This window comes from Durio zibethinus, chromosome 10 (assembly GCF_047325235.1).
Source record: "Durio zibethinus cultivar Kanyao isolate XHJ-2024 chromosome 10, ASM4732523v1, whole genome shotgun sequence".
NCBI classification, from domain to species: domain Eukaryota; kingdom Viridiplantae; phylum Streptophyta; class Magnoliopsida; order Malvales; family Malvaceae; genus Durio; species Durio zibethinus.
Window position 1 is genome coordinate 6,161,945 of NC_143171.1, and position 13,133 is coordinate 6,175,077.

General features: G+C 33.2%; 2 protein-coding genes and 1 pseudogene across 7 annotated transcripts; 2 read left to right on the top strand and 1 right to left on the bottom strand.

Annotated features, from left to right (window-relative positions):
• Positions 1 to 871: 871 nt before the first annotated feature.
• LOC111292391 (phosphoglycerate mutase-like protein 4) lies at positions 872 to 5,905 on the bottom strand. Of its 5 annotated transcripts, none has more exons than XM_022884766.2 (8): positions 5,245 to 5,902; positions 5,092 to 5,170; positions 4,261 to 4,311; positions 4,056 to 4,166; positions 3,764 to 3,895; positions 2,971 to 3,046; positions 2,494 to 2,709; positions 872 to 1,128 (listed from the first exon to the last, which is right to left on the bottom strand). In XM_022884766.2, the coding sequence occupies exons 1-8, from the start codon at positions 5,463 to 5,465 to the stop codon at positions 914 to 916; spliced, it is 1,101 nt and encodes a 366-aa protein (XP_022740501.2). In that variant the 5' UTR covers positions 5,466 to 5,902; the 3' UTR covers positions 872 to 913. The 5 variants fall into 5 exon arrangements, with proteins under 5 accessions (XP_022740501.2, XP_089622707.1, XP_089622708.1 ...); XM_089766581.1 differs by having other exon boundaries at positions 5,401 to 5,898; XM_089766582.1 differs by having other exon boundaries at positions 873 to 1,128; positions 5,429 to 5,896.
• Positions 5,906 to 6,511: 606 nt separating this feature from the next.
• Positions 6,512 to 10,039, top strand: LOC149516380 (patatin-like protein 3 pseudogene; annotated as a pseudogene).
• Positions 10,040 to 10,418: 379 nt separating this feature from the next.
• On the top strand, positions 10,419 to 12,984 carry LOC111293257 (patatin-like protein 3). 2 transcript variants are annotated; one of them, XM_022886059.2, is made up of 7 exons: positions 10,419 to 10,782; positions 10,900 to 11,087; positions 11,185 to 11,347; positions 11,419 to 11,580; positions 11,669 to 11,974; positions 12,280 to 12,500; positions 12,857 to 12,984. In XM_022886059.2, exons 1-7 carry the CDS (start codon positions 10,669 to 10,671, stop codon positions 12,894 to 12,896), a joined length of 1,194 nt encoding a protein of 397 aa, XP_022741794.2. In that variant the 5' UTR covers positions 10,419 to 10,668; the 3' UTR covers positions 12,897 to 12,984. The 2 variants fall into 2 exon arrangements, with proteins under 2 accessions (XP_022741794.2, XP_089622710.1); XM_089766584.1 differs by having other exon boundaries at positions 10,624 to 10,782; positions 10,952 to 11,087.
• The last annotated feature ends 149 nt before the right edge of the window (positions 12,985 to 13,133 follow it).

A 13,133-nucleotide genomic window follows, 5' to 3' on the forward strand; every position in this document is an offset into this window, starting at 1 on the left:
GTGTTTATTTTGTATCAAACACGAAATATTTTTTATATTTGTATCAAATTTATGTATAGTTTTTATTAAACTGTTTAACTTTCGTTTTTTTTTTTTTACGTTGCATCATCGGTGTTTAAAATTATAGGTCTCATGTACTTGATAAAGGTTTGAAAATGTATGGTCCATAGAGAGAGAGTTGGTGTGTTTAAAACAATGCAATGATATTGAGAGTTCCCTTGCACCTACTGTCCTATGAATTTTGAAAGCAAAAGCTTCTATTAAACACAAAGCCTTCCAAAAGAATTTAGCCTGGTGCAAAACTGCTTGCAACTACTAGAAAGTACAGTACAGCAGATAAGTTTCCCTATCTGGTGTTTGCATGGTTTGCACTTTTTGGTCAGTTATGCATAAGTTTTAGTACAAACTTTTATGTAAGGTAGGACTAGTTGTTTCCATCCAGGGTTGGCATATGTTGCCGATGAGGAGTCTGTGTCTCAAAGTTTTCAAACCTTGTACGCATACATTTACGATTACGTTGAACATACTCTAGAATCCTTAGAGAGTGCCTGAATTAGGCGAAGCATCTCATTTCTAATCAGTTCGGCGACATTGCTAATTTATTCGACTTGAATAACCTGATGGAAAAATGCTAAGCTCATCAAGTATTCAAGTGAGAACTAACTAGATGTTTTATTACCCCCTAGACCAGACTTGGAATGTCCTGTTTAGTTGAGATGATTGATATCACAAAGGTTTTTATGGTCCAAACATCATCACCAGATAAGTGACATAATATGTTTCCAGAGGTATTGAGTATACTCCCCCTAAACCTCTTTGAGCAAGTCCCCCCCATAGAGTGAAAATAAGCAACAATTAATTCAGAAAATTTAAACCAGAAACATAGGCAGTGTCTGGTAAAAGTAGAAATTTTCTAGGCAAACGAAGTCACACCAGAAGGTTTAATGGTAAATGGAACTTGCAAGTAAGTAAAACAGGTAAAACTGAAAGTAATATGTTCTAGAACTTGGTTACATTTTGAGAGTTCAAGTTTCTTTTCACAAATCACATAATAATTACCTGCGGGTTTCTGATCATTTTTTTTGTAATGAAGATGTAGCACAGTTGGTCTAAGCTTTCTCCACCTCCCTGCATACATAGTAAAAATCAGAGCGAGTAAATCAGTAGTTAGTTATCTAATCATCATCAACACCATCATAACTAATTTCTAAATGCTTCCTGAATGCCAGAAGAACAGCGCGACCATGGAATACCAAAATATGATTGAAGAAAAAAGACTTATGGCCAGCAAATTGCTGTGACATATTACCTAACCATTAATTGAATGACGTGCTCCGAGACTAACAAAAAGCCTGATAGCAAACTGTTATTATTGATCATAACTAGCTACTAACGAAAAGAGTTTCTTTCTCATGGTGCACTATGGTACTTGTAACATCAATATACACAACAATGCTCAACGCCTGCATTTCTTTCATTTCTAGAAGGGGCATGTTTAATGCGCAAATAAATGCCAACAACTTGATGAAGTAGTTGTGAAAGCGTCTCATTTATGCAAACTATGATCAACACCAATAAGGCCCACTTCTTTCTAACATGGGACAATCACACTGATGAACTTCATCTGTTCCAACTTTATGAAGTCCAATTTGACAAAATTCAACAGTGAAAAGCATTCATAACTCAAACTTGACACAGCTTGCAGCAGTTGTCTCAACTTTTTCAAGAGCTCGCTTCAAATCAGAAGAAATTAGAGAAAGGTCATCAAAGGAGAAAGAAATTATTACTAAACATACTAAATTTGCATCTTGTCTCCCAACTACATTTAGTTCAACATCCATATGTCCCTTTTAAAATGAAATTAAATTAACCAAAGAAAAAAACTAAATTTTCTCAAGAAGTAGAAACTTGAATTCTTCCACCACGATAATTTCAGTGTAAGCTTGACCCATGGAGCTCTTAATTTAGCATCAAATTACAATCAAATCCAAAAATCAAACATTAATCACATGAAAATTTTCATTCTTTTTATTTCTAAAGTGATTTACCAAGAACTAGGTTTGTACATGGATCTAGTTGAAAAGTTTAGTCACTTGGTGTTGGTGGTAAGTACAAACAGCCAAGTTTTCTCGTGGATGAACATTCTACCGAATAACGTCTTTAGTTGGCGGATTTCTAATCTATAATTCATTTACCATTCTTGAAAATTAGCCTCAGGGAACGAAATGGAATTCTGTTAACAAACTTGCAAATTCATGAAAACAGTCCTTTAGTCCATTTTGTAACACTTTTAAAATGGTAATTAAAAGAAAAGTTGCCTCGTAAATGAATATAAGAGCTGTTCCAGAATCAAGTTTAGAAGAGATAATCCCAGGTGAAAGCAGCTCGAAAAATTAGCCTAACTACCTTACCTTGAATATTCTAGTGCCGTTGCCTGAATAATCAATTACAAAGTGCCAAAGAAAGGAATATCAAGTAAAACTACAAACTAACCAGATGTTTTGTCACCCCCAAAACCCGACTTCAGATATCCTGTTTGTTCGAGATGACTAACGTCACCCCAGGTTTTTATAGTCCAATCCTCATCAGACAAGTGAAATATGTTTACAGATGTATTAAGCACCTTCCCTCCAGGCTTTCCATCTGGGCAAGCTCGCTTGTATAGTGATCTAATGACACCACCATGGGAAACCACAACAACTCGCTCTCCTATCACAGCGATAAGCAACGATTCAGATATTTAAACCAGAAATATATTAGCCTAGTGATGCTAACAGTAGGCAATGGGAAGGCAAATAAAGTTGTTGAAACACTTATATGGTCCAGATATTTACAGCACCAACACCTCGTTATTACGTTGAATTACTGAAGTTTGAATAAGTGCTAAAAATTAAACAACTGTCCATAAACCAATCATTTACATCTTGGTTATGATTCAAGAGTTCCCCTTTTACAAATGATACAGCATACCTTTATGCTTCCTACCAATTCTTTGCAATGAAGATGTGCAGCGATGATAGAGCTGGTCAAGACTTTCTCCACCACCCTGAATATGGAGTGAATCAGAGTAAGCATTTAAATGTATAATAATTTGAAAACCCTGTTTAATGTCCTAGTAGACATCTCATTTTTTTTTTTTACTGTAAAAACACTTATCCAGTTATTGCACAAATTTTTTTTTTTTATAACAAGAGCTAGTGCCTGAAGATGGTTTAAACAAAAAAGGCTTACAACTAGATAATAACTGGCACAGATCAACAAACCATCAGTAAATATATTAATATATAGTGAGGTGCAATCAGTACTACAACATCAGAACTAGATATGCTTGGACAGACTAGTGGATTGGGATTAAGAAAACTAGCTAGTGACATGGCCCAAAAATAAGGGTATCTAGTGATGACAACCATTTCCTTCCAGTTAGAGAGAGGATGATAGTTGCAAAATCAAGAAAAAGCTAGACTCAATTTGGTCCATTTCAACTTTAGTATGTAATCCAAAATTTGGGCCTTCATTTTTTACCATAAATTGGGATGTTAACTTGAAACTTAAAATGCTAGAGAACCGTGCTTCAAATGATTGATTATTTGAACATAATTCAGCAAATATATGCAATATTATAAACGCCAAAGCCAGCAATTGTCTAGCCAATATATTTATCGATTTAAATAGAGAATATGTGCTATTTTTAACAAAGCCAGAGACCAATTTCTTTCAAGATTCCCCAATGCTGTCTTCCGAGTTCAAACCAATCCCAACTTACTGGTATATCTTGATCTGTCCTGTGCGATAAAAAGGCCTTGTAAGCTTTGGGACTAAGTTTGGCTGCTTCATGTAATATGAGGCCTTGAAGATCCCCTAAATTTCTCTCCCTTAGGTCTGCATCTGTTATAACCTGCTTCGCATCGAACAAAAAAGAAAACTTAAAAACTCCACATATAAGGCCAAACTCTTCCAAGCTAGAAACATAGAATTCTAAAAGCAACTGCCTTAACAACTGGAAAACACATTTTTTAACACATCCATCTCCAACAGCCTTGCTTTGTGATTCATACCTGTAACCCACCGCACCTAGCTGCAATCGTCTCAGCTGTCACAAGAGCTCGCTTTAAATCAGATGAATATACAGCAGATATTTTAGGCTCCTTTGATAGTCGATCAGCTAACTATAAGTGAGAAGCAGAGGACAAAGAATGAGTTTAAGGCATCAACATCAGTTAAGAAAGGCCAAATCAGCAAAAAATACAAGTAATAACATACTGAAGCTGCTTGCTGTTTCCCAGCTTCATTTAGATCCACATCCAGATGACCCTATCAAAAGATATAAAAGATAAACTAATCAAAATACACTGATACATTAGCCACGGCATCCATAAAACAAAAGGAAGGATAGGCACAAATGCAATTGAAATATGAAAATAGAAGGACCAATATGTATAATTAGAGCTGAATCAAAATGAATCAGCAGCGTGATTATATCTTTTTTGTGGAAATTGATATGTCCAAAACCGTACCCGATATAGCAAACTATGATCAGCAATACAATGATAAGAGTGAAACTGATATCTGCCGTGTTCATCGTCTTGCATTCTCTTATATGAATTCATTATACTGATAATAAACAATTCCTGTTGTTTAAGTTCTAAATGCAAATTACAAATTTCAACTATCCATGTCAAATATAAGTGGTTTAGGCTTCTATGAAGCCCATAAACACCAAGTTCCTTTTTTTCCTACATAAACCTACCAAAACTTTCTCCTCTATTACTTTACCCAATTCTGAAATCACCAAAAATTAGATTCCATAAAGCATAAGCATTTACTTCATATTTATAATCTTTCAACATTAAATTAAGTATTATTATTTATCAATAACAAAACTAAAACTTACTAAAACATGATTAAAATCAGTAAGCCAAACAAATTAATAAATAGATCATAGAAGCTCCCGCGCATGCCTTATCCCTAAATATCCGATTGTTTCCAGAAAACAATTTCGATTTTTGGCATTTTTGTATCTAACCAAATCCCAAAATATAAAAAAGTTATTAAATATTTAAAAAAATTTAAACTTTCTCATGAAATTCAAACCTGAATTCTTGCATCAGCATTCCACTCCGTTTCTCCATGTCGCACCACCACAATCTCAGCATAAGCTCCATTCATGCAGCTAAAATTTGACATAAAAATATTTTATTTTAGTCTCCAATATGAGTTTTAGTAAAGAAATTTAGTAAATTTTACCTAGAGTTGTCAGACATTGATAGCGAGTGGGGAGGTTTGACAAGCTGAGTTAAGTGACGAGTTAAGGCAAAGCTTTGTTTGGGTACAGTATTAATATAAAGGTAGACAGGTTTTATAGTTGCAGAAAATTTCACGCAAACTGGAATCTTAACTGACCCTGACGAGAAACATGGAGAACGCAGACCTTCTGATAAATGGCACTGGGTGCGCACTGCGCTCATCTTGCAAAGAGAAAGCGTGCTTAAGAGCTCATCTCAGGTTGTAATAACCGTTAAACAGTAATTAACAGTTTAGGGGTTTAGGGTTAACAGATTTTGGGTAATATCTCATAGTTTCAAGATTTTCCTCCAACCCCAACTACAAAAGTTGTCACCTTTGCTTGCCAGTAGGTGGTTCTTCTCAAAGGATAAACATAAATTCAGGCCACCCAAATTGAATCATAGTTCCAAGAAAGAGCCCAAACATGCCAAAATATGCAAGCAATGTTCCAGGCCTTGGTTACTTGGATTTGCATCTAACTTCCCAGCTAATTTTAGCCCCTCTAACATTTGTTTTTTTTTTTTTTTTTACGACGACTTTTCCAGGATGAACATAAGACACCAGTAATTTTGCACTGAAAAGAACTGATTGAAACAGTTGCAACTGCCCTGCATAAAATAATCTCTTTAAGACCCAACTATCAAAATTTAAAAAGTTTTAATTTTTTTTAAAAAAATTTTGTTGAATTAGTGGATCACAGTATTTTCTTAGCATGCCAAAAATCAAAATGTGAGATATGAATTTAAGACAGCTAATTAAATTTAAGCTTTTATGTTTGGATTATAAGATTATTATCGTAAAATTCTTTTTTTTTTCTCTCTCTCTCTAAGGGCCCTTTGAATGTCCCACCGCTCAGCTCATTGAAACGAAACATAAAAAGTACATCCAAATAGCGAATTTTATGTTGATGTGATTCATGCGTGGAGTTGATCGATACCAGCTAAACTCATTATTTAACATTTTGCCTCGATTCTCGGACAAAGGCTTTAAACCAAAATTAACTGCTAATTACCCAATAATTTGACACTACCTAACCATCGTTATCTAGACGAAATCAAGCAAACATATAGATTCAAAAAGAAAAAAAAGGGTCCCTAATAGAATGATAGTGAGGATATAAATTTGACATATTAGCCAATAATTAAACAATTATCAAACGTGTGACATGTGAATGAAAATTAATCATAATTAATTTAGATTATAATTAACCAAAGCAAATCAAGAAAATATGACTACAGTTAAGAAAGGTGAGCTCACGGTTATATCCTGTGGTTCAACAATGGAAGGGCCATTGGGCTGGTACTTCTGCGAAAGGGAAGATGGTAACAGTGCTCAGTGTTGATGGAGGTGGCGTTAAAGGCATTATTCCCGGCACTCTTTACATGAATTTGCTGCAAATCACATTTCCAGGGGGATATTGAAGCATGATACTGAGTTTGTGGACATTGAGGCGATGGACAGCATGAAGATGTTAGTGCTATTGTCACGGGTTGAGATTTAAGTTTCGAATTTATGCGATTTTGAGATCGGGCATCCACTCATTCGATGTCTTAGAGCCGCGCGTGTTCGGAGCTTAAATTTCGATTTGTGACAAGTGGTATCAGAGCCAGTCCTATACCGTTCGATCTATGCCAAGCACCTCGAGGAGTTAGACAGAATGATCGGCCTCCGTGACGATGGCACCACGAGATTGAGTGGGAGAAAATGTCACGGACTTAAGGAGGAATCCTGAATCTCACATCGAACATAAAAAGAGGATCACTGAGGTATAAAAGGATTCACACAATCTCTTTCTTGTGAGACGTTTTTTGTAGGACAAAACCTTGAGATCAGGGGTCAGAACGGACAATACCTTACAATGGTATAAATCGTGGAAGTAAAGCTGATCCGAAACTCAAATGAGTAGATACTCAGATCCTGAAATCGCACGAATTCGAAGCTTAAGTCTCGATCCTGACACTCTCACTAGGTACCGGTGAAGCCAAGCATGAAGAGAAATACAATGCCATCTATGCCTCCAAATGGGGGCATGATCGACTGACTCTATGACACTGGGAAAACTCCTTTGCTTGATGTATTTTGGGATGCAAGCTCTGATATGGTTGACTGTTACCTCTACTCTGCTCCAATCCCTTCATTCCAAGGAAAATTATCACCGCATTCAGGTTTCCACCAAAAGTAATTGAAATATGGAATGTTGAATGTTAATATTACAAATAAAATTTATATTTGATGCATGTTATAATGTATATGTATGCATGCCATATCGTGTATATCTTAGAATTAATTTATTAGGCATAATATATGAAATCGTTACCCATAGACTTGTGGTTATCTAAGTAAATTTATTTCCTTTAAATTATCATAAACTTGATTAAGAATTCTTAAAAAATTAAGTTCTAATTTTTTAAAACAAAATTAGATTTCAGAGTTCAATTACATATTACAAAAATTATAACATTCTTATGATACCAACAAATTGGTATCAATTAATTTTAGAATTATCTTCTTAGTCTTAATTCAATTGTCCTAATTTATTTTTATTATTTATTATTTTATTAATTTAGATTTTTAACTAGTGAAAATATTTTTAGGTTTTTTCCATCGAACCAAGTATTTATCATCTTAAAAGTATTCAAATAATATGTTCATTTTGTTAAAAAAGTTCTATCATCATATTTATTAAATATTTTATGAAAAAGCACATATAAATACATGATATAACTTAAATTCAATTGCCCTAATTTATTCTTATTATTTATTATTTTATTAATTTAAATATTTAAATATTGAAAATATTTTCAAGTTTTCTCCAACACCTTGGTCAATCTCTCAAAAGTATTCCTTACTTCAACAACATTCAAATAATACACGAAAAAATTTTATTATCGGATTTATTAAATATTTTATGAAAAAAAATATATATAAATACATGATAATTTTTATGATTAAATTTATAATAATAAAATATGACAATCAAATACAGTATAATCTAAAAAAAATAATATATAAAATAAATAAATAGAAAATAAAACAAGCACAGAAAAAGAAAAAAATTCAAATTAGTTGGACTTAATTGGGTCATTGAAAAATTTAACCAAAAACTCAAAATACTCAAAAAAAAAAAAAATTCCTAGAACAATTCTTTAAACTTGGTATTGATATCTATTTCTCCAAATCTAACCTAATCTAATCTTTCTCCAAAATCTAATATTTCTCCAAATGAAAACCTAAAATCTAACCGGCACTCAATTTCAAAAATTTTCAAAAATTAAAAATCATCACAAAAAATTTTCTTCTTTTCTACCTTTTTGACCCATTCTTCTCACCTTAATTTAGGTTCTTTATATAGGCATTTTAATCCTAACTTCAATAGGAGTTTGAAAACAATTACCTTAATTTCTTTTTAACTTGGTTTCAATCTAAAAAATTCAAATAAAACACATCTTTAAAGATTTCAATGTTTTTCAATCCCAATTCTTTTCTTTTGTAATTTGTGACTCGACTTTTTAAACAACCAAAATAAATAAAATAAAAATTTAACTCTAACTAAAATCTTTGGATTATATGGAGTGTTTATAATGCACTTTTAATGTATAAATTTTATACACTATTTGTGAATTAGTTAATTTTATCTTATTAATGAATAAATATCTATTTTTAAAATAAATATACAAAAAATTAATATATTTTTAAAAACTTACTTATTAATAAAGTGGCATTATCTTATTCATATTATTAATGAATTGTCATCATTCAATTCATTGATAACGTATAAAATATATTCATTGCCGGTACATCAAATATCAATGGGTGGGGTATTTGAGGGTAAAGCATTCCTCATCTTTATCTCTACATTTTTATATTATACTCATTTTTATATCCATATCTAACGAATATTTTAAATTTATTTCTATTCTCGTAGGTATCTAATGGATATGAATAATCCCCCTATTCACAGCATTTAAAAAATTAAAAACCAAAATTTATTTTTTAGCTTTTTTATTTTTATCATGTATATTTAGAAAATTTTTTATAAATATATATTAACATAATATTTTCAATAAAAATATATTAATTCTAATTAATGTAAAATAAAATTTTATATTATTTAATAAAAAATATATTTACTAAATATATATAAATATATATGTAAGGTATAGATACATGATGAGTGTTATATTACTCATTCCCATCTTTGTAACCAATAAAAATTTAATATCATATACATCATCGTTCTTATACTCACAATATAATACCTATCCCCATTTTCATTTGAATAAAAAGTCAGATTCTCCATTGCTATGGATAAAATTATCGTCCTTACATCAAATATACTAATAACCATTAGGTGTCACGTTCATATAATTTACTAGTATTTCCACATTTTGTGGTTCCAGGATGACACATTGACGGGTGATGCATCAACGGTGGACTTTGCAACTGAGGTGAATCTGAAAAAGTTCATTGAAATTGGGACACAGCGAGTCTCAAGAGTGAATTTGGTAACTGGCAAGTTTGAAGAAGCTGAAGGAGAGCGCAATGAAAAAGCTGAAGGAGAGCCTACCAATGAAGAAGCTCTTACCAATTTTGCTAAGAAGCTACACGAAGAACGAATGCTTTGGCTTGCATGACGAATTGAGATTTTAGTGTGATGCTTCCTCCTGTAAAGCTTTGAAGCATTTTCTTATTATTATTATTATATATATTTTATTTGTCAAATAATAAGGTCGCTTGATCATTGAATGGATGAACTCTTTTGCATGAACTCTTACTAACAGTGGCTGAAAGAACATATTGCTGAAAACCAAATAACATATATTAATCATCTATGAAAAGAAGAAATAAAATAAAATTTAGATACTATTGGTTTACAACACATCTAGATCATGACCACCAGCAAGAACCATTGGTTTTAAATTAAGCAGAAAGTAGCCAATGGTTAATACTAAACTCTTAGTTCTGATCAGAGTTCAATCCCTAATAGCAGACAGTAGGACGTGGTTTTTATATTATCCAAAAGAAGTGTAGTTAGTGGATGGATACACTCATAACAACTCTCTGCTTTCACTTTACCTTTACAATACAAACAAAGCATTAAATTAATAACTAATATTATAAATTACTAACTTAAAGCAAAGAGCGGCAATTAAAGTGCTACAGTGAAGTAGGTAGCAATCAACCAACTGCAAAATGGTTAAAAAGTAACATGATAAATAAATTAGTCCATGGTCCTCACTCTATTCTCCCAGTTTTTGCTATAAATATGTATACATTTTTTATTTTTGATCATCGGTGTAGTATATGCTTCATATATAGTTTATGTTAATTTCGTTATCAACAAATAACTGTGAAATTTCAAGCAGCTAGGTCTTCTGAATCAATATGCGAAACAGTTGTGCGAAAAGAAAGATGGTAACTGTGCTGAGCATTGATGGAGGTGGCATTAGAGGCATAATTCCAGGCACTCTTCTTGCCTTTCTTGAATCCAAGCTTCAGGTGTATATGTATATACCTCAACTCAATATCAAACAGCAAATTTTGCCCTTTTAGCATCATTATCTGTTAAAATTTTGGTTCGGCATGATTTATATCTGTGGTTGATTGATTTATTAGGAGCTGGATGGACCAAATGCAAGAATTACAGATTATTTCGACATCGTTGCAGGAACAAGCACTGGTGGGTTGGTAGCCACGATGCTTACAGCCCCGAGCAAGGAAAACAGACGACAACCCATGTACGAGGCAAATGACATCAACAAATTCTATTTGGAGCACTCCCCCAAGATATTCCCTCAGGACAGGTATACTTGTAATTATGGAACGAGAGATATTCCATCTATTCTTCAAACCCATCTTTATTTGTGAATTTATGACTTCAAAAGTGTTATAAGTTAGCAGCAATAATCCATCGACGGCTGGACCAAAGTACGATGGAATATACCTAAGGTCATTGATAAACCAGTTACTAGGAGACATTACTATAAAGCAGACATTGACTGATGTGGTTATACCAACTTTCGACATCAAGCTCCTTCAGCCAGTGATCTTCTCAACAAATGATGTACGAATTATTACCATTGATTACTACCATTTGTTGTTATTATTTTTACTAAATTGAAGTTATTTTTTTAGGCGAAAGTAAATGCTTGGAAAAATGCTAGGCTAGCAGATGCCTGCATCGGTACCTCTGCTGCTCCTACTCTTCTACCAGCATATTACTTTGAAACTAAGGATTCCGATGAGAAAATCCACACATTTAATCTTATCGATGGAGCAGTTGCTGCAAACAACCCTGTGAGAACATAACCAGCTAGCTTATAGTTTGTCATTAGCTAAAATATTTTTTGATAATTAACCTCCATTTAATCTGAAATATATGTAGACTCTAATAGCTATTAGCCATGTTTGGATGGAGATAATGAAGAAAAATGCGGATTTTATTGATATTGAACCTATGGACAGCAAGAGGATGCTTGTGCTATCACTTGGCACTGGTACTACCCACATGGATGCACCAAAGTATGATGCGGTTACAGCCAATAATTGGAGCATGTCAGATTGGATCTTCCGTAATGGAAATACACCACTTCTTGATTCTTGTTGGCACGCAAGTTCTGATATGGTTGATTTTCATGTGTCTGCTCTCTTCCAATGCAGTAGGTGCAATGAAAATTATCTCCGCATTCAGGTATAATTTAGGGACCTAATTAGATGCTTAAAATCACGACTTGAGATTAATAAGATTTGAATTTTATCACCAAAACTAAAGGTCCAGCATTTAATCGACAAACGCCACAAATGTCAGCATCTTCCAGTAGAAATTGTCTTTAAATTACCCAAATTTATTCTAACTTCTAGAAGTAGTTAAGGTTATTTTCCTCTTGTATTAAATTTAGAGATGAAAGTTTTTAAATAAAAAGAATAAGTATTGCATTAAATGTAAAAAATATTTCGAATTGAAGGTGTTTCATATTTTGGCCGGTGATTAAACAGGATGACACATTGACGGGTGACGCATCAACAGCTGACGTTGCGACCGAGGAGAATTTGCAAAAACTTGTGGAGATTGGAAACAAGCTGTTAAAGAAACGAGCTTCAAAGCTGAATTTCGAGACTGGCCAGTTAAAGGAAGCTGAGGGAGGGCATACAAATGAAGAAGCCCTTGCCAAATTTGCCATGAAGCTCCATGAACAGCGAAATTTTCGGCTAGGCTTGTAAGAAAATTAAGATTTTCCTCGATAAAATGCTTAGTTTACTTGTCTGTTTAGTCTTGTCTTAATTCTCAAATCATTTGCAACATGGACATAAAGTAATAGACTTGACATTAATCATACAAGTATTACAAGAATCTATCTCTTATGCCGTTTACCATCCATGTAAAACCAACAGACAGCAAGGACATAACAAGAACAAGAAGCCGGTAAAAACAAGGCATTCCTAGTAGTTTCACATGACTTTATTCATATGAATATTTGATTTGGAAAACGACAGCATTGCCGATAAAATAAAATTTTAAGGCTTACCCGATTACGAGTAACAATAAATCAGACTCATAATGCAAAAATTTCAGAGAATTCCCAACAGGAGAAATCTCTTTCCTTGATCAATAATAACAGCGATGGAGTCGTTTGATGGTGAAAGAACAGAGAACTACTTGGACAAAGCAAGGGAATCAGACAGAGGAAGCAGCAACACTTTGGAGGCCAAGGTGGCAGAATTGAGGAAAACAAAGGAAGAGCTAAAGAGAGCCAAGGATAATGCTACAGAATCATGGTTAGACTCCAAACCCCTGATTGATGAGCTTGAAAGACTAAAATCAGACCTCGACGCTGCTCAAAATCAAAATT

Bases quoted from the DNA above. Each gene is read 5' to 3' on its own strand.
- LOC111293257 (XM_022886059.2), top strand. From the start codon at position 10,669: ATGCGAAACAGTTGTGCGAAAAGAAAGATGGTAACTGTGCTGAGCATT. The intron at 10,783-10,899 runs GTGTATATGTAT...TTGATTTATTAG, and splicing joins TTCTTGAATCCAAGCTTCAG to GAGCTGGATGGACCAAATGC. The intron at 11,348-11,418 runs GTACGAATTATT...TTATTTTTTTAG, and splicing joins TGATCTTCTCAACAAATGAT to GCGAAAGTAAATGCTTGGAA.
- LOC111292391 (XM_022884766.2), bottom strand. From the start codon at position 5,465: ATGAGCGCAGTGCGCACCCAGTGCCATTTATCAGAAGGTCTGCGTTCT. The intron at 3,047-3,763 runs GTAAGTTGGGAT...CTCCATATTCAG, and splicing joins GGACAGATCAAGATATACCA to GGTGGTGGAGAAAGTCTTGA. The intron at 1,129-2,493 runs GTTAGTTTGTAG...CTATGTATGCAG, and splicing joins TGGGGGTGACAAAACATCTG to GGAGGTGGAGAAAGCTTAGA.